Below are 22,516 nucleotides of genomic sequence, written 5' to 3'. Positions count from 1 at the left end.
TGATTTTAATATCACCAAACATTTAAGAATACTTGAGTAACTCACAGGTAAATATGAATATAAATGTTAAAAAAAGGTGAAAACACACACAAAAATATTCTAATACTAGCTGCAACTGTTGTGATAGTTTTTGACAGTAGAAAACTGGATGAAATAAAAAAGGGTCTTGAAGAAAATAGTTATCCTTGAAAAGCAGCCAAATTTTAGGGTAACAAAAATAACCTCCTCATTCGTAAGTATTTCAGATAGAACCTCTGATATCCAATAGTAAATAACATGCTGGAGAAAATACTACTATATTTCAAGGCTACCAATTCTTACCTTTTAAAATAAATTCATGAATTTTTACAGGATTAAGAGAAAGTTATAATCAATCAATTTATCTTTCTATAAATGTAAAAATAAAAATTTGCAACTAATACTAAATTATCCAAATATTCTGTATCCATGATACTTTTCTTTCACTAGTTTAAAAAAAGTTATATTAATAGTAAAATAAAATAAGCTTATATTTTCTCAACTATGAAATAATATGACAGGACCTAACAATCAGTATTTACTGGTAGACTAGGTAGAGTGGAGATGCAAAGACATTTAAATGTGATCCCTCCCAAAGCTTATATAAAATTCCTTAAAGCAATAAATGCCCAGGGGAACTATAAGAATAGAATGAATTGTATGAGGAAGAGATCAATGGAATGGTTAGGAGAAGATTCATGGAATACTTGAGAATTAAACTATGAGTAAGAAAGACCAATATAGTAGCTAATAAGCATAGATTCTAAAATTATTAGTGACTCAAACTTTCCAATCAGCAGTCACAATTTGTTTCCATAGTGGGTGGTCCCAGAGAAGGGTATATAACTTTTACCTGATCAATTCACTATTTGGACAGTAGACCTCAATACCACCTCTTGCTGCTTAGCTTCTAAAGATTCATTAACAGGATAGCGAGTCCCTAATCTGCCCCCTTGCCCACCGTTTGGGTAAGAGCATTCACTACCATATTCCAAGGATTGTTTTTATATCTTCAAACCCATATCATTTAGCTATTGGTCTTAATCTTTCAGAAATCTATGTCTCTGTCTATATCCCATTCTCATTGCCACCTGAATTTCACATGGAGCACTTTTAACTTATGGATAATACTAGACCAGCACACACTACTTTTGAATCAGGAGCCCCAAGGCTCATAGCTTTGTCAGGCTTATTCTGTAATTTTGGAATCGATTTTGTTATGGGTATTCATTAAAGAGGAGTCTGTCAAGCTCGATGTTACTATACTACCTGACAAGAAATAAGGCAGTATGATTTATAATTATAATATAAGCTACTAGTAGCTAAAAGTTAGTCAGAATACATAAAGGTAACAAATAGAACTGGGAAGCAGTGACCTAAGACAAGCAACTGGAAAATGAGGAGAATGTTATGGGAACCAGTGGAAGAGTGCTTCTAGGACAGAGTATTGGGTTGCGAAAATAGTCCCTTAAGATCCTGTAAGATAAAGCCTCACAAATATCTACTGTATTTTACAAGTCCAACAAATTAATAAGAACAATTCTTGATGACATGTTAGTTTAAATTTTATCATGGATAAGATGTGAGCCAATGGAGATACCTAGTGCAGCCAATTGGGTAAACAAGTTTGCCTCAGAGGGAATGAAAACAGTGGTTAGAGATTGAAAGGAATTTTTTTAAATTGATAAATCATGATTTTTAAAAATACAAATGGAAAAGGATCTTTCTCTGTCTAAAGCAGAGAAAGAGACATTTGTCTAAAAATTTCTGAATAGACAGTTGGAATGCAAAAGAATATCCGTAAACAGGAGATGTGCCAATTTCTCCATTAAACTTACAGGAGAAGATGAAAGAACAGGTGCTAATGAAGCAGTGCTTGTCAAATCAATGGTGGAAAATTTAGGTAGGACATTCTCATTTAGTGATTGCTATTCTCTTGGAAGCAGAACAGGTTTCCAAGATAAGTAGCAAGTTAGACTGTAAGACTTGAGAAGTAGAAACAAATATTTGAAAACACGGTTGCAGAATATAAGAGAGTGTGGTGACTAGAGTTTCTAGCAGCTATGGAAGAGTTGACAGCTCATTTGTGATTACTATCAGTTTATAGTGGTTCCACTCATCACAACTGCTGGGTTTTCTCCATCTGAGTTTACTCTTCTAAGTCAGATACAGTGAAGAAGATACTAACATTAATACATTTTGAGGAGGGAAAAGCTATAAACAACAGAAAAAAATAAATTTGGTACTAGAATAGTGTGGCTGTAACAATAATCCATAGACACGAATTTGAATATGGAGAAACATGAGGAAAGGAAATAATTAATGTAGAGTAACAAATAAAGAAACAACTTGTGGGTTTAGAGGGTCAAAAGCAAGTGTATTTGGGTCAAAAAACCAAACACCCAAAGCATGAAGGAAAAGAGTTGCATTTCTGAATTGATCTAAGAGTTAGTGTACTTTGGGTCATGATAATGATTATTATGTCATTATAGTCATATATAAATATTATGGGGCTGAGAGGTCCCCTGAATGAATAACTCAAGAAGTTTAAAGTCCATAGTAGTGGCTGCATCTTCTGTAAGGAAAGAGAGTTTAGGAGGTCAGAAGAATGGTCTCTCCCCTTGAAGTTTCAACAATTTGAACAGCTATAATTCATCAAAGGATTACCTGCTCAATGCACAAACAAGTCTGAAAGATAAACACACTGAAACATCTAAAGGTGGACAAGTAAGAGCAAATTGGGGAGGTGATAGGGAGAAGGGCTCAAAGGAGCCACAGATGCAGCCAGGCAATGCGGAGTTCACTGCAGGGCTCAACCCAGAGAGGGGAAGGAGCAAAGAGTTTTAGTGAGCACAAAAGCCAAATAGCCAAAGCAATTCTGAGAAGAAAAAAGAATGAAGCCAGAGGTATCACCCTACCTGACATCAAATTATACTACAGAGCTATGATCATCAAAACAGCATGGTATTTGCAGAAAAACAGAAACACAAACCAATGGAACAGAATTGAGAGCCCAGAAAAACCACATGTATAATTTTTGACAAAAGAACTAAAAGCGTACAGTGGAGAAAAGAAAACTTCTTCAATAAATGGTGCTGTGAAAATTGGAAAGCCACACAAAAGAATAAAACTAAACTACAGTTTGTCTTCATGTACAAAAAGTAATTCAAAATGGATCAAAAACCTAAATATAAAATCTGAAACAATAAATTACATAGAAGAAACAATATGTACTAAACATATGTACCTTGGTCTTAGAGAACATTTTATGAATTTGACCCCAAAAGCAATGGAAGTAAAGACAAAAATAAATAAATAGGACTATATCAAACTAAAAAGCTTCTGCACAGTGAAAGAAACCGCAACAAAACAAAAAGGGAACCAAGCTAATGGGAGAAGAGATTTACAAACACCTATGACAGGGGTTAATATACAAGATATATAAAGAACTCATACAACTCAACACCAAACAAACACACAATCCAATTTAAAAATTGTTCAGAGGATCTGAACAGACAATTTCTAAAGAAGACATACACATAGCTAACAAGTATATGAAAATATGCTCAAATTCACTAGATATTAGGGAAATGCAAATCAAAACTACAATGAGATACCACCTCATACCTGTTAGAATGGCTGTTACCAACAACACAAGTAATTGTAACAAATGAGGAGCAGTTGTGGGGAAAAAGGAACCCTCATTCCCTGCTGGTGAAAATGTAAACTGGTATAGCCACTAAGGAAAACAGTATGGAGGTTCCTCAAAAACTTAAGAATAAAGTTACCATTTCAGCCTGAAATCCCTCTTCTGGGTATCTACCTGAAAATATTGAAAAAATTTATTCACAAAGATATACGCATCTTAGGCATTGTCCTTGACAATACACTGACACATAGTTTATTCAGATATTTTTATTCTTTTAAAAACTGTTTTTAGTATAATCTAAAACATATGTATACTGTTTGTATATATTCATAAACATATATACACAGTATATACTATGTGCATATGCAAATATAGATAAAAATGTTTGTGTGCTTATAATGTACCAATTTAAAAATTGTCAAGGTCAAGTTTATATGTTTTTTTTAATATTCTTCATTTTGAAAGTATTATATATGTCTCCTTTTCCCCCCTTGACTTCTTCCCATCCACTCCCGTGCCCCAGCATAGGCCCTGACCCCCCTACTGTCTGTATCCATTGGTTATGCTTATAGCATGCATACAAGTCCTTTGGTTGAGTGCACCATGATTTACATAAAGACCATATGACAATATTAGAGCATATCAAAACAGTTATTATTTGTATAACATTACATATTCTAATTAGAAAATTCAACATCAGCTGAATAACAAATCATAAAATATAATTTATATAAAAAGATGCATGGGAATGAATCTACGCTAGCACATGCATAGAAGTAACATCATTTACTTAGGGTCTTGGAATAACATAAAAGTACTGACTAGAAACAAGATACATCATAATTCAAAAAATTCTTTACACAATGACAGACTGATTTGAAAACAGAAAGACACTGGTTGTTTTGTTACTAAGGCTATTCCTGGCTGTTATCCAGGGACTACAACTGCACAACCTTACAAACAGCATAAAAATTGACTGTGTGAACAAAGGGGCTCCGCAGGATAATGAGTGGTGCACAGTATTTCTCACTGCGCGCTGATGAGCTCCTTTTGAACTTTGCCAAGATTTAAACAATGGTGACAGGGCTCTGGCTCTGGCAGGAAATATGGGCCTTGAACAGTGCTTCAGGAATGAGGGCTTTTGTTGTTCGTTTGCTTGTTTTCGTTAGAAACCACATTTTAATCATTTAGACTCTTTATTGGTTCTAATTAGTTCTGGAGTCTTAAAGAAGCTTATAAAATATCAGAAAGAACTATTTGCCACAATGGTCTTCTTAAAAAAGAAGGATCTAGAGTTGCTCTTAGATTAATCATTAAAGGTTAAAATTTTAAATTCCAAGGTAGAAAAAGCTTCCGCAAACTTTTTAATGGTATCATGAGTAGGGGAAATATATAGGTCGGATAACATGAAATGCTTGATATTTCATTGTAATCAACAAAATATGACAATTTTATCTTTCAACCTAATATTATAACTTATATAATTAACCAATGTTGTATAAAATAATGTCTTTCAGGTAAAACTATGTGCTGAAGTTAAATTAACTGCAACACTAAAAATAGTATATTGGAAAAGCATCTGTCATTTTTTTATAATTAAAGCTTAATGACTTCCTTGACTGTTTTCCTCTTAGAGAGGATTAGATATATACCCCTCAGGTTCCCCTAAGTATCTTGGAAATAACTATATTATCTTATTACCTGAAGTACATTAAAATTATTTAAATGTCTATTTTACATGGGATTTATATTTATGTTTATATCTTCAGTGTATTCTATTGTGACAGGCACAAAAATGCTGAATTAATAATACTGAATTATACTTACATTTAGGGATATCATAAAGAATATCCTATTTTAGCAATTGTACCATTTCCATTATTCCAATTTACTTTGAAAAAGAACTCTACATAATTTCAGGTGATAGAAAAATCCAGTCTCAGTTAACAAAGAAATATGTGTTCTATTTAGAAAATTAATGATGTGGTTTCCTTTTTAAATTAAGTTTTTTAGGAATTTTCTCTGTTATGTTTCTGTTTCAATTTGTGTTATGTTCTAAAGAAAATGTCACCTTTAAAAAAGCACAGGTATTTGTTTAACTTGTATAATTTATGTTGATTCTGATGCAAATCGGTGCCTTTCCAGTAATAATAAATGTAAATCAGTGTTTACTCTCTACTAACGCAGATGTCCCATATACAACAGCTAAACAGCTCACTGCTTCAGTAGTGTCACTGTAAATTCACTGTCTGAATCAAATGCAAATTTTTTTTTTAATCATAGAGAGATGAAAAGAGAGAGAGAGAAATAGCAATGTGAGAGAGAAAAATCCATTGACTTCCTCTCCCATGGGCCCCAACTGGAGATCTAACCAGCAACCTGGGTATGTGCCCTGAACTGGAATTGAACCCATCATCTTTTGATGTATGGGACTACACTCCAACCATCTGAGCCACAGTGGCCAGGCTCAAAAGCAAACTTTTATTATTGAACTTAAATTATTCTAAAACTTTGATTTTTCTCAGGTGGGCAATTTTCTCCCAGAATTCCCTTACTCTTAGTTGATATTCCTATTTTCATTTTTATATAACACCTTGTTTGACTTATCAAAATCCTAACTTCAAGACTTCTCTATTCCAATCTATTTTATTTTGTTCATTTATGAAGCTTTTTGAAAGCTTTATTTTTTTAAGAAGACTATGTTAAGAAAAAGTTTCAGTGCCCTGCAATGTGAAACTGATTAGTCGTATAGTGTTTTATAAGGGGCAAAATTATGTATAAGATGTATAGGAACATATAAGAATTTCTCTATATCTATGGGAGTCTCTATAATATCAACTTAGCATTTTACTTACTCGTAAGCTTCAAATTATGACTTTGTGCTATATTTTTCTGATAATATTTATGTTCAAAACATTTATATTCATAATATTTTAAGTAACTAAGTTCACAAATCATTTTAAGCACTTAGTAGTATCCCTGAGAAATATTTATTCTGTAATTTATTGTATAATTGCAAAATAATTCTTAGCTCTAGGTTTTGCTATAAATTACTATTAAATGGCCTATTAGCAAAAGATGGTTGTTGGTAAAAGAATTTATTTTAAAAATCTTGAAAATACATTATAGAAAAAAATTTTAGTGTTTTACTTTAATCTTTAAGTTTAAAAAGCACAAATATTTCTAAATATAACCTTAATATTACTGTGAAACTACATAGAATGAGGACAAAATCTATATTGCACCTGTATTTAAATAAGTATTTAACATTTAAAAATGCCTTATTGGCTTTATAAAAAATTTTAAAAAAATAATTATTATATTTAAGAGTTGTTGTTAATAGACACATAGTAAATGGTTGTTGAGTATCATAGTCTATTATAAAGTACAAATCACAGTTATACTGTCTATGATATCCTGCTTCTGGAAAAACTTGATCAATATCCTTGTCTCTGAATTTTTTGACAGTACCCTTTCACTTTCAACAGCTTGCTGCTTAAATTCATTTTTAGAAAAGAAGTTTAGTTATAAAGAATTATTATATCAGCCCTTTTCATTGGAAGGGTTCAGAACAGGTCTCCCCAGCTGGTGCTGCTTGGGCATGTGGATTATTTTTAGTTGAAGGCAATTCAACTAAAATATAAACATAAGAGAAACCTGAAGACATAAGATAAACTTTTGCCTCTTCTTTAAAGAATTTAAGTTGGGAGCCTTGCCTATAAAAATAGTTATTACCAAAAAAATCACTTTTAAGAAGTTATCTATATGGGAAGGGAGACATCTAATTCCTGAACTCTGCTCTCTTATTGTTCTGTGCATTACCACACTCGCCTATGAAGCTTCCAAGCACCTTACATCTTTCATTTGCTCAGAATGTCATATATACTTCATTTTTACCTTTCTAGCCCTAACCGGTTTGGCTCAGTGGATAGAGCGTCAGCCTGTGGACTGAAGGGTCCTGGGTTCGATTCTGGTCAAGGGCATGTAACTGGGTTGTGGGCACATCCCCAGTAGGGGGTGTGCAGGAGGCAGCTGATCAATGTTTCTCTCTCATCGATGTTTCTAACTCTCTATCCCTCTCCCTTCCTCTCTGCAAAAAATCAATAACATTTTTACCTTTCTGTCTCTGAACTACTCATGCATGTGGGGCTCCTGTACATACTTATATAATTACATCTGGCTTTTTTATCTTGTTAATCTATCTTGTATTGATTGAGTTATTATATCAGCTGAAAGAAACTAGAAGAGTAGAGGAAAATTTCTTCCTCTTCACCTGGAATGTATCCTGTAGTTTTCTTAAACCCTTGCCTCTAATTTCTGATATAATAGTCACAGAATTTCCCATTAAAAGTAAAAATAACTTGCTTTTCAAATTGTTTTTTTACAAAGAAAGGAAAATAATTAATAATTATGTTGTAATTAAGAGTATTTGGGGATCTATTTTCATAAAGGGAGCAAAAGGAATTCTGATCTTTTTCTTAAATCCAAGTCTAACCAGTGTGAGTGATGGAATAATTTAAAGACAGAAACCTTCACTCTCTTAAATAGCGAATATCTTTGTGAGGTCCAGTAAAGAAAGAATTTCTCCAACAAGGAACAAAAACATCACAAGATATAAAGAAAAAATAAGTAAATTTGAAAAACTCAAACTTTAAAACTTCCATGCCAAAACACACACACCCACACACAGACACACACTTTAAATAAATTTAAAGACATGATTCTTACTAGGATAAGTAGTTGCATTATTAATATTAACAATATGTAACAAATTCCTATGTATCAATAAGAAAAGTCAATGAAAGTGAATGGGCAATTCAAAGAAGGAGAAACTGAAGTCTATATAATATGGGGGGAGGGGAGAGGAGGGAGGGAATATGGATCATTACTAAAATGCAGATTCACCAAATTCAGACAGTGAGAATCTTAAATTAGTAATTTTGTAAACAGAAACTTTTTATATTACTAGTGCAAATTTAAATTAGTAAGAGAAATCTGGAGGACAATATTGTCAATATCTAATAAAATTGAAAATATATGCCAACTGTGACCAACAATTCCTTCCTCAGGATGTCCTCCAGAGAAGTCCTTACACAGGTGTTCCAGGACATAAGACCAGGCTCTTTATGACAGCACTGGTTTTCATAGCATAACACTGGAAGTGACTTGAACATCTCAACAGAAGACTAAGTAAAAATGGTATATTCCTATGATAGAATACTATTGAGCAACTTATACAAAATGGACCAGAATACCAAATTTAAAATAGTGGTTTCATGTGTGAATTTTAAAAAAGGGCTATGAAATAAACCTTAGTAGTTTGGGGACTACTCACATGGCAGGCCTGACAAGTTTAGTGACCAAAAGTAGCAACACAGGATGGTCTGATCATAAATTTCTAACTGGGCAGGCATATCATGGCCTGTAGCTATGTCCCAGGTCCCAGGCCTGTAGCTTTCTTAAGTGCTCCCTGTCCGCTGTTCTTATGCATATAGGATAACATACTTTTGAAACAGCAGAGTAATTTTCCAGACCCCTGAAAGATATAACCATAGGCACCAGAGCACAAGACCACCACAACAGGAGAGGAAACCCCTCATTGTTATCTTGTTCCCTCATACCATCTCTATTAACTATCCAGTACCCACCAGTGTAAAAGAAGAGTGTGCTTCTTCATTGTACTTTGTATTCAGTCATAGAGATTTCCCTGCTTTGCTTTTCCTGCCCTCTTAATCTATACCATGGATTTCATATACTTCCTTTACATTTTTTCCTTTGATTCTCAATGCATGAAAGGGATTGCAAAACTACCATCCTCAAGAGCATTTTCTCAATCCAGTGAGCTCTTGCTTCTGGGCATGCCCTCAAAGATTTTGGCTCAAATAAACATATTTTTTCTACAGGTTTGGGGTTTTTTTTTATCGACACGTGGGGAGGTATGTGAAAAATGTAATTCTATCTTTTGTTCTTAATTTGAAAATTATGGAATTGAGAAATTTTATAGTAAGAGATTCAAACATTATCAGTAATATTTTACAGTTGTCATTTTGGGGTCATAGTAAATTATAAATTAATTTGCACTGCTATTTTTAGTTATTTTACTATACAACTAAATAGTTATAATTTCACTATTCTTCAAAATTTTCCCCTAAACTATTAGAATGCTTCCACTAGAGTGCAAAATTGAGACAACATACTATCAAAATGCAAAGATATGGTCAAGTCAATTCCCATTTAGTTAAAAACTGTGTTGTTGTTGTTTTAATTTAGCCTTTCCATTTTTTTATATTACCTGGAGCCTTTTTAAGTTCCCTGAAAAACAAATATTTGATTTCATTCCTTGTATATAATAAAAGTGCAATCAGGAGGCATAAGCAAAGCATAGTGAGGTCTTCAAAGGCTCATTTATGAATCATAAAAGGCTTGATAGTGTTAAATACCAATTGCAATGCTAAGGAAACATGCTGGGAAGCATTCCCGCAGCTGGAAAACCATAGCATCAGGAGTCCTATTAAAAATAATGTAAAATAAGTGTAGATCTCAAAAGACTTCCTACTTTGCCATAGTTGTTTATAAACTGGAACAGAATTTTGTTCTTGTAGTTTTTTTTTTAACTGTAAAATGATCAAGGTTTTGTTTGTTTGCTTTTAAAATTTCAGCATCACTTAAAGTTATAAAAAGAAGGCTCATTGAAAAGAAGAGAAAAAAAAGCTTTTATTGACTAATACATTCTCTTAGTAACCACTAACAGTAATAATATTCAAACACAAGACTCTATAAGCACAAAGGAACTGTAAACTTCTTTGTTGTCACTTCTAAAAGAGCTAAGTTTAAATGTTACTTAAAAAAGCAAACACTTCTCATAGTCTAATCTACTCAATTCTAACAAGGTAAAGAGACTGAATGTGGTTTTAAAAATTGCTCATTTTTACTGTAATTATAAAAAAATTGTTCTTTTGCCAAAACTGGTTTGGCTCAGTGGATAGAGCGTCGGCCTGCGGACTGAAGGATCCCAGGTTCGATTCCGGTCAAGGGCATGTACCTGGGTTGCGGGCACATCCCCAGTAGGAGATGTGCAGGAGGCAGCTGGTCGATGTTTCTCTCTCATCGATGTTTCTAACTCTCTATCTCTCTCCCTTCCTCTCTGTAAAAAATCAATAAAATATATTTAAAAAAAAATTGTTCTTTTGCTGATAACATTATATCACACATAGAGACAAATATTCATTTTATTTATTTTTTATGTTTATTGAATTTACTGGGGTGACATTGGTTTGCAAAACTATACAGGTTTTAAGTGTACAACTCAATAAAAAAAAACATCTGTACAGTATATGGTGCACCCATCACCCCAAGCAAAGTCTCTTTCCATCCCCATTCTCCCCTCCTCTTTGCCTCCACCTCCTCCTCCACCTACCTACCACCCCTCTTTCCTTCTGGCTGTTACCACACTGTTCCCTATGTCTTTGTGTGTATATCCTATCTAATAAAAGAGTAATATGCAAATTAACAGTCACTCCAACATAAAAGATGGCAGCACCAGTAGCCACAAGATGGCAGTGCCCAGTCCTCTCAGCCCCGCCAGAGTCCCCCAGTCCTGGCGGGGAGGGCAGCCGCTGAGAACGGGCAGCATGAGCGTTCCTCCCCAGCCATGGAGGGCCTCTGGGCAGCAGGCAAGGAATGCCTGCATCATTGCAGGCCAGGCTGAGGGACCCCCCCACCCCACCCCAGTGCATAAATTTTGTGTACTGGGCCTCTCTCTCTCTCTCTCTCTCTCTCTCTCTCTCTATATATATATATATATATATATATATATATATATATATATCACTTTACCTTCTTTCATCCAGTCCCCCAACAACCTCTCCCCTCTGACAACTGTCAGTCTATTATAATTATGGTTCAAAAGTAATCTGGTAAACTAACTCAAATGTTTGATAGCCAAGATAAAGCAACATGAAAGAAAGCATTTGGTATCCTTTGTATATACTAGTAGTAACAGCAATAGTAATAATAGTAGTAATAATAATAACAACAATTACTTATCTTGAGTGTTTTCCATTTGCTAAGCAACTGCACATACATTCACTCTAATTGAGAGCCAGCTTCTCAAATATGATGCATAAATTCCTTAAATAACCCAATAGTAGAAGTGAATTTAGTATCTATAATTGCATACCAGGTAAGGGACGCAGTATTTTTTTTTTTTGACTTGCAGTTAGGTTTTGGTTGTGTGTGTGTGTTTTTAATCTGTATTAGTATACACAAGAGTATCCATCTATGCCAAGAGCTTTTCACACAGTAAATTGTGAGATCGGCATTTAAATTATTCTTTCTTCATGTTAGTGTCCTTCTTCCCTTCGTTGTGTCTCCTGCATCTATCCCCCATCTCTGCTGTCCCAATGATGTATTTGACTAAATTAAAAAGGACTGCACTGCAGTGCTGTTGTACTACCAGATATTAGCATTTAGCTCAAACTGCCATTCTATGGAGTAACATCATTCCCATCCTACATAATAAAAGCCTAATATGCAAATCGACAGAACGGTGGAACTACTGGCAGAACGACTGCACTGACCACCAAGGGGCAGACACTCAATGCAGGAGCTGCCCCGAGCCCACAGGCCAGCCCTACAAAGCGAGGAAACCGGCAGAGGGAGGCAACCAGCAGCGTCAGGGGGGCGGGGCCAGTGGTGGATGGTACCAGGCTGGCCAAGGCAGGTGTCAGCAGGGGCCCCCTGATTGCTCCACCAGTTGCCCCACAGATCAACCCTGATCGCCAGCCAAGCCTAGGGACCCTACCCGTGCACAAATTTCATACACTGGGCCTCTAGGTTTACATATAATAAAACTGATCTTAAGACACAATCAATAACATTCCAAAGGATATGTACCAAAGAGATGAATAGATAGATGACAGATGTTAGATAGATAGATAGATAGATAGATAGATATAGAGAGATGACACTCAAATACCTAAATTTGTACAACTAAGATGTAAGTGTCGCTCTGTGGAGTATGAATATACAGTATTCCCTCCCACATTTTATCAGTATTACCACACTAGGTCAGAGAAGCCCCAGCAGATCAGTGGCTTCAGCTGCCTCCAGCTGGGGCTCATTCTGTGTGAAAGATAAAAGGACAAAAAGTTTCAAGTAACAAGAAGTGTCTGTGAGTAAGCACTAGAAGTAGTAGTTCTACAAGGGTTCAAAAAATTGGGCTGTTTAAAAGAGTAAAAATGTCAGGAATGGCCTTATGGAGTAGGGGCCCAACACTGAACCCTAGAAGTGAATGTTAAATAGGTGACAAGGTGAGAGAGCTCAAATTTGACACAATATTAAACCACAAAATAAGTATAAGGCAATCTAAAAGTATTTTGATTTTTCCTATAACTATTTATTTGATTAAAAACATATTAAATACTAGTTAAAAATAATGGTGCCCAGCTTTGTTGATATCCTAAACATAATTTTTCCCATTATTTTATCTATTGCTAATCTAACAGTATATTTGATTTTCTTTTAATTCCTCCCTATTTTTAATTAATTCTAATATACAGTTACCATTCACAAGACACAGAACACCAAAAGTTCCAATGAATAAACTTTAAAACTTAACATTATTTCACTCACTAGGCTTCAATTCAAAATTACTATCAATAGCAACTATAATCCCCACCTCTTTCTCATTGTATTAGTTTCTAAATATGTTAGTTTTTAGTCTTCAACAAGAGTACTCATAAACACTATAGGAGAAATATAGAATAAGTAAGAAGACATAAAGTTTGGGCTTATTAGTTATGTCTTTATTTATTGAATATCTAATATATGTCAGATACTGCATTAGAAAAGTTATAGATATCAATCATAATTAGTAATATATGATTTTCTCCCTCATACGGTATCCTTCTTCTTGATAATAAACTTTGAAATTAATAAAATATTGTCAAAATGCTTTGAAAATTGCCTATATTTGCTACTTCCATAAGTAAAAATTTTTATTTTGGGTACAGTTCACAATGTTTTTTAAAGGAAAAATATTTTTATTATGTTGTAGAATTCTTACCAATATTTTTTTTGCCTTAATATTATGGAAAATGTCAAAATAAACTTAAGTATTACAAAATACAAAGTAAACACAATGTTATAATATGTAAAAGATAAGAGTTTATTTCAAAAATATGAGTTAATTAACACTGCCAATTAAGAAATAGTAAAATAATGCTTTCTTGGCCAAGAAGAAATCCTTGGTTTATTTCATTAAAAACATAAAATAAAATGTCTAGCCTCCGTCTAAATATGCTTAATATTCTTTTTTAAGTATATTTTTATTGATTTCAGAGAGGAAGGGAGAGGGAGATGGAAACATCAATGATGAGAGAGAATTATTAATTGGTTGCCTCTTGTATGCCCCCTACTGGGGATCAAGCCAGAAACTTGGTCATGTGTCTTGATGGGGAATTGATCCATGACTTCCTGGTTCATAGGTTGTCATCACTCAATCACTGAGTGACCGACCAGGCATACTTAATATCCTTGATTTATTTTTATATAGTATCTTATTTTAGGTTCTTTGGGTTTAATTTTCTCTTATCTCTAAAATATAAGTAACCTATCCTAGTACAGGAACATTTTATAATGAAATTTAGACTTGTATCACCCATTCTCTTTGTTAAATAGAAAGTTAGCATTTTTAAAGTGAAAAAAAATAGTGTTGGAAACCACATTCCATTTTATAAATGAAGAGCAAATACTTTCAAGATATCAAAATCACCACATACTAGTTAATTTAAGACAAACATCTCTCTGTAATAGAACTATACGATCTCTCTTTGATTTTTTATATTTAATTGCACGAATAACATATACTTTGAGTAAAATTGTTGCAGGAAATATATATTTGAAATATATTATTGTTCTTTTGACTTTTTTAACCACTTTTTAATCATAAAAAAGTAAAATCTCTTAGCAATCTACCAAAGGTAATAAATAATGATAAAAGGGACTTACATGATCAATTAGTTCACGGACCATTCCATTCCATTGTCCATTGGCATCATCCTGGGCTCCATATTTACCATCCTCTACAAGTCTAATTTCATATGTGAAGCCAAGGATTGTAGATAACTCTCTGAGAAGGTCAATGCAATAGCCTTCAAATCTATCGTTCCCGTAGAGTGGTTTGTCAGACTTCTTAAACAGGACATAGGGTTCTTCCTGGAAACAGTGAACATGAAGACAAGAGGTATCAGCTAATCATGAAGTTATTAGAATTATAGCACTCCTTAGAAGATGGAAAAATTCACATTAATTTATGATACAAGTCAATTTTATTTTTTTTCTAGTTGTAATTAATATAGTTTGAAATACTAATAAGGTAGATTATCAGGAACATTTGTGCTTCACAAAAGAATATTTAAATATAATAATTTTACCTTGACTACATAATAAAAATATGATGTTATGTCTTTACCATATAGCTTATATCATATATAATAAATAATATGACATGTTATATACTGCATAATACATATGTATAGGTATAATATATAGTACATTTAATATAATTTCACCATCATTACAATACCCACATTTAATTTATACCATTTAATCAATATTTGGTATGCTATTTCAGTGGGATCTATAGAAAAAATAATTTTTTAAAAAGTTATTGCCTAATTACTTACCATGTGCTAAGAACTAGAGTAGTACTTTTATATATATTAACACTTTTTTCTAACAACCAGGAAAATGACAACTATTATATTTAATTATAGGAGAAAAGTAATAGCTTCTTTTAGAATATATTATAAAACTAACATTTACCAAGAACTTATACATTCATACAACATTTTATGAACCACCTACTATGAGGCAGCCCTTCTCTATAAAAGAGAAATGCAAGTCAAGTTCATTATATAGAGAAGAAAACCAATACTAAATGCCTAAACAAATAGAACATGTAACTTTGTCATCAATAAATGGTATAAAAATGTAAAATAGGGCAATAGGATACAGAACTACTGCAAGATATTTGGCAAGATAAGAGAAGACAAGACACAATTGAGTAATATGTGTGGAATGGAGAGGAGAGATGAGGTAGAACTTAAGGAGTTTGGCCACTTGAAAATATGAAAGAAGGGGATTTTAGGTCAAGACTCAGCAAGTAAAAAGCCCTGAGACCAATATGACACTGGACTATTCCAGGAAGAGAACAACAGCCATCAATGAAGAGATTAAGAAAACAACAAAAAACACCTCATAGAAACAGACAGCAATATGTGATGATCAGGACTCTTTTACAATGGTCATTTTCAAGAGAGGTTAAAAAAATTTCCCAGTTTATATGGTTACCAAGCGATAAAGAGGATCTAAGGAGAGGAAAAGATGATATTTTTAATTCAGATTACTTAAATTCCAGGGTACACACTTTTCCCACTATTTTATGTTGCTTTCTATACTATCAGACCATTTGTGGCAATCCATACATGCTGAATTTTTAAATGCACTTGGGTTAAATAAATTTAAATCAGAAATTAATCTGTAGCTAAATTCAAAGCTAGATAATTGGTTTTACCATTAGGTAAGAGAACAGTTAGGATCCTCTCTAATTTTTATGTATGTGATCACATGTAAACTTCATTCCTGAGGTACACAGAGTACTAAGAATGTGATAGATACAGTATTTTTCCAACCTTGGGGTTATTATATCCTTTCTGCTCTACTTTTCAAGTTAGATAACATGATTCCATTGATCACAATTTAGATACCCTTGTTACACTGACAAGAGGAAATACTAGAGCTAAACAGCTTTCATGTGTAGAGCATATTCAGGTGTCTCTTTTTCTGGTTTTCCCACACAACTTTTGAATTCTTTTACCATAGTATTTACCATATTGAGTAGTGAGAGATGATTTATATGTGTATCTTCTGAACTAGACTTGCAAAATGTACGTGGCAAGATAGTTACTTAAATTTTCATTAATAGTACCAGTCATCACCAGGCACCTAGGGGGCTTACAAACAAAATGACTGTATAATGAATTAATGGAAATGGGTTGCTGTGGTCAACGAGGGCGGGGGAGGGCAAGGGAATTTGAACTTGAAGAGAAAAATTACGAGAGGTCTGTTTCCCTATGCGGTCCTATTATAGTAGTAACAAATCCTCAGGTCACAAACCAATGAGAAGAGGGTTAGAGACTTGAGAAGTACACACCATATTCCCCTGCAGAATAGAGGCCAGCCCCAGAATTTAGGACTGGGAATTAAAAGAAGCAAGTTGGTTTAATAGATTAACTGTCAACCTCATACTTTGGTTTTCATTCGGTTTCTGACTTAAAAATAAATGAATGTATGTATATACATTAAATTAATTATATATATATTAAATTTATTTACATTTATTAAATACATATAAAATAAATTATATTAATATGTATTAATTTAAAAGTCACAAGCACTAACCATTTGTCAAAATCCCTGCACTAATTACACCATCCAATATTTTCTAAGCACTTACTTTGTGTCAGGCCCTGTTCTATGTGCTTTTCTTAGATTAATTTATTTATTCCTCATTACACCCCTGTAATGGTCAGTAACATTATTGTTGCTATTTTATATGTGAAATAACTTAGGACAGGGGTGCAAAGTATTTTACCTAACAACAGTTAGCACACAATTCAGGTAGTCAGACTACTAGACCGCATTAAATGGTTCCTAGTGATCATTTCCAAACAGCATGTGAATGCATAATTGCACATAGCTCATTGGATAACTTAATATGTACTGTATGGCTTTATTTTTTTTTCAATCAACTGGGATTAACTTCTAGTCTATGCTGCATGCAAAATGATAATACACTTTACTAATTAAACTATCCAATCAAAACAACAATGTAGAAAATGAGTAAATATATAATCCTAAAATTCATTTTCTACATCACAAGTTATCTCCTTTCCAAATAAGAATACATTTTTTTTAACATAACAGTACAGAATTTAGGAAAATAGCATATTTTAAACCTATCAGACTCAGTAATATATGTCTAAAAAAAGCTCCTATTTTCCCATTTTCACTGTTCAATCACCATTGTCTCTATTTTAATATTTTTGTTCCAAAATATTTATGGTATATTTTTCACATGAATTCACTTGAACACTGAAGAAAAATATGATAAAAGCTAGTGAACACTTAAGAGTTCATGAGGTATGTGCATGGGAGGTATATGTGCACAAGGTACAAAAGCAGAACAAAAATTTCAAGAATTATTATGCTATTTAAATGACATTAATCTAGCGTGTAGTAGTAACCATTTGACCTATTAACTTGATTTTTTTCACCTATAACCTAATAAGAAAACTTCTGTCATAGGCAAATAAATTTGTTGATCCCTATAAGATTAAAAAGTCTCCTTAGACCGGCTTTCGTATTACTAGAAAAAATTATGTGGTCTGAGTGCATCTTTTTAGTATTTATGGATCTCTACAATGTCAAATACCATTTTCCCATATTTAATTCTGATAAATAAGACACAGTTTTCCAGCTGCGATTCCTATCTCCAGTTACACTGTGTCACAAGATAGTTTACATGGAGTTATGACTCTCTTTTAAACTCTCTTTCTCTGCTTCGCACAGCACAAGAATAAATAATATACTCATGTAAGAAAAGAAAAATGGTACCAGAAGCAATTACTGTACCACATATTGAGTTCAATGAATAATATGATAAAACTCTCCTGGGCAACTTCACTGATTTCTCATAGAGTCTTAAATCTCCACATCAGCATTTGCTAGAGGTAAAGGCACTTCATTCTACTGGCATCTGTAATAAGGATTTGTCAGCATTTCCACTATCAACTCCAGTTTTAAGGAACCCAATAACTCATATATTTTTATCAGCATTAGATGGGAGTTGGCACAGAATAAACCTAAAATAAAGTTCTGAAAAAGTAAACTATGTTTTAAGGTTCAGGGGAACAAAATGTTTTATTTATATATAATGAAATTTTATGATTATAAGTGTATAACTCATATATACCTCAGTCCTTCTCTACAGAGAGCGAAATTATCTTCCTCAGATGTTAACCCTTGAACTATATTGTCTTACCCATGATATTCAAAAGACAAGGCCATACAATGCAAATTAATTTTATATTATAGTCTATAAAATATCTCTTGCTATCTCAATAATAAAGCTAAACTAACTAATTTATTTCTTCAAACATGAACTGAACTATTATGTACCAGCACTATTTTAGGCTCCAGATATACAACAATGAAAAACAAAAGAAAACAATACCTAAGAATTCTGCCCTACTGGAGCTCCCATGTAGTAATGAATTTAAGACACTTACCTATTTCATATAATCCTGTATTACTTGCATGGCTACTCTGCTTAAGAGCACATTTCTAAGAAACACAACTGCGTGTCTTGTTTTAGAGCATTCTGTTTCTCTGTGGATATTCAGTTGGCCCCAGTCTGGTTCTGAAATTACCTTATTACCAGAAAATTTTAAAAATTAGTTTGTGGCAACCAGCTGAAACCCAAATTGCTTATGGATAACATTATTCTCAATTAAGAACAGTATTAAAGGATTTATACTTTATGCATTTATATTGTTAATGACTCAATTTTTTTGTAATTAAGATAAAGTTGACCAAAAACAAAATAAAACAATACAGGGCGGAAAAAAAAAACAAAAACCAACAACAACAAAAAAAACACACCACCTTTTCCCAAATAGCATCCCTATGGGCCAAATGAAAAGTTATGGACTTTAAAACTTAAAAATGAGCAGTTTATATTTTCCCAAGAATCATTTATTTTTTTCTATGTCTGACCCTTGAGGGCACACTCATTACATCTCATCACTCTCCTCACGCTGAAAGCACTGACTAATAAATAATAACAGAGCAACTTGGTTTTCAATGAGTGCGAAGATCAAGGTAGGTGCTGAGAAGTTGATTAGAAGTAGAAGGCTAACAAATGAGCTACATGAAGGGCAAGGGCAATGATGCTGCTGAGGTTGCCTCTTCTGGAAGTTGAGTCAGCTCTTTAAAACTATAAAACATATGTGTCAACACGAGAAAATGTTTTAAAAAACAACTTGCTCTAAGATACTCAAGAGAACACAAAGTAGAGAATCATGTTTTTGAAAGGGAGATTAAGGACATTACCACTGACAGTGATGTTCAGAAGATGGATATTTCTTTAACAAATAAGTTATTGACTCCCTATAACTATTTGATAATGACCTATCCCTCTGCTCTACTAGGCAATACTCTTGGATAGATGAAGAACATATATCATGTAACCTAGACCAAAAAAAATAGCTTATGATAATAATAGGATGTTTTCTGAATATTAATGCATATTTTTAATTGGAATGTTTTAATTTTAACTGGCCATCACTAATCCTGTATGTAATAGTGAACTCTAAGTAAAAAATGACAACTCCAAAAATGATCAATAAATTATCATGGTCTTTTAAGAGAGTACAATTTTAAGTTTTTATATGCTGTTTACTAAGATGCATGTAGATATTTACATTAGATAACCTCCCTCTAAAATATAAATATAATTTTTTTGTTCTTCCATCCATTTTCTACCAATGTATGCATAAATAAATATTTTGTGTAGATCCTATGTACTGATTTCCAGAATAGAGGTCAGAAAAATATCTCTTAAAAATTAAACAGTAAATATTTTGGCTCCTTGGACAACACAGTTGCAACTACTCAACTTTTGCCATTGTAGAACAAAAGAAGCCATAGAAGCAATGGAGAAGCTGGCAAAAACTGTCAGAGTTTTTAAAAAAATCACTATTTTAGGAACTCTGAAATCTATTAAAAAAGAAAGAAAGAGCTTACAACTAGGGAAAAGCTTTGTGAAGAGAAAACCTGCAGGTATTTGCTAGAAGACCTCTGGTGCATACAAATTTACCCTGTTTCTACTACCTCCACTTCCCTATTCTGTAGCACCCTTGAAGAGGGCAGCCAGTATTCCTGGTGCAGGCTCTGAGTACCTGGGAACAGTATGGGCTTATTCTCAAAAAAGGCAGTTTTGTATTTTGACTGTGTGACGGTTCCCTGGAGGACCGGCTTAAGGACTTCACTTTGTTTTGCCTACATGGAACTTCGTGGGGGCTGAAGCTGCTTTATAGGTGGTGTTGTCATGAGCATTTTTAGACAAATACATTAGCCACTACCTCCTGAGCAAGAGATAATGCCAGGGGCAAAACTACATGAACCAAAATGCCTGGAACAGAAGAGGCTGGGGAAAGAGATAATTAATAGAATAAGGGCTATGAAAAACTCTAGTATATTAAAGGGAATCTATATTTAAGGGAAGCCCACATAGATGCTTGTTTACCAGAGAAACTCTGAAACACTAATGCAAAGATATATGCACACCTCTGTTCATTGCACATTATTCATGGTGTCCAAGACATGAAGACAACCAAAGTGTCCTTCGATAGAGGATTGGATAAAGAAGTTATATATATATATATATATATATATATATATATATATATATATATATGTTACTACTCAGTCATGAGAAGAAATACTTCCATTTGTGACTACATGGATAGACTTTGAGAAAATTATGGTAAGCAAACTAAGTCAGTCAGAAAAATCTGAGAACCCTATGACTTCACTCACATGTGGGATATAAAAGTGAAACTCATAGACACGAAAAACAGTATGGTGGTTACCAGAGGGGAGGGTGTGGAGTGGGGCAGGGGGTAAAAGGGGCCAAATATATGGTGACGGAAGATGGTTTGACTTTGGATAGTGGACACACAATGTGATATATAGATTATGTCTCATAGAAATGTATACTTAAAACCTATATGATCCTATTAACCAATGTCATCCTAATAAATTTAATTTTTAAAAAAGAAAAAATGGAAAACTTAATAATGTTAAAATAGAAATAATCCCCAAAGCAATCAGAAAATTCAATGCAATCATCAAAACCCCACTGTCTTCTTTGCAGAAATGTAAAACCTAATCCTAGTTACGTCACTTACTATATAACTGTATTTATTTGAAAGATGTAGAATAAGTAAACCATGGAAACAGAAACCAAATTAGTGGTTGCCAGCAGCTAGTCCTAGGGAGGAATAGGAAGTGAATACTTAATGGATACAAAGTTTCCAGATGATAAAAATAGTCTGGAACAAGATAATGGTGATGACCATTCAACACTGTGAACATACTGCCCCAGCCAGTTCAGCTCAGTGGATAGAGGGTCCCAGGTTCAATTCTGATCCAGGGCATGCACCTTGGTTATAGGCTCCTCCCCGGCCCAGGCCCTGGTCAGTGGGTGTGCAGGAAGCAACCAATCAATGTATCTCTTTCACATCAATGTTTCTGTCTCTCTCTCTTCCACTCTCCCTAAAAAATCAATGGGAAAGTATCCTCAGGTGAGGATTAAAACACTGTAAATAAACTAAAAGCCACTGAATTGTACACTTTAAATGGTGAGAATGCTATATTTTATATTATGTATGTTTTACCTCAATAAAGAACAAAATGAAACTACCAAACAGAAAAAAGTGGCCAGCCCTTTGGCCTTAGTTCACCAATCCCTGTGAAGAATAAATAAATTAAATATGTATTATGTCCTCAAATTGCTATGGTATATTATTTAGAGAAAAATAAATGCAAGCCCTGGCTGGTGTGGCTTAGTTGGTTGGGCATTGTGCCTTGTACCAAAAGATTGTCGGTTTGATTCCCGGTGAGGAAAATGCCCGGGTTTCAGGCTCGATCCCTGATAGAGGGTGTGAGGAGGCAGCCAATTGATGTTATGGTCTCACATTAATGTTTGTCTCCCACCACTTC

The 22,516-nt window shown here is 33.6% G+C and overlaps 1 protein-coding gene across 1 annotated transcript in view; it reads right to left on the bottom strand.

Moving 5' to 3' along the window:
* Positions 1-22,516, bottom strand: part of GRIK2 (glutamate ionotropic receptor kainate type subunit 2) — a 552,508-nt gene that overhangs the window by 146,976 nt on the left and 383,016 nt on the right. The window contains exon 11 of the mRNA XM_014464175.2: positions 14,678-14,884. Coding sequence (XP_014319661.1) covers positions 14,678-14,884 — 207 coding nt within the window. The remainder of the gene's footprint in view (positions 1-14,677; positions 14,885-22,516) is intronic.

Source organism: Myotis lucifugus, unplaced genomic scaffold (assembly GCF_000147115.1).
Source record: "Myotis lucifugus unplaced genomic scaffold, Myoluc2.0 scaffold_240, whole genome shotgun sequence".
NCBI lineage: Eukaryota > Metazoa > Chordata > Mammalia > Chiroptera > Vespertilionidae > Myotis > Myotis lucifugus.
This window is presented reverse-complemented; position numbering and strand designations above follow the sequence as displayed.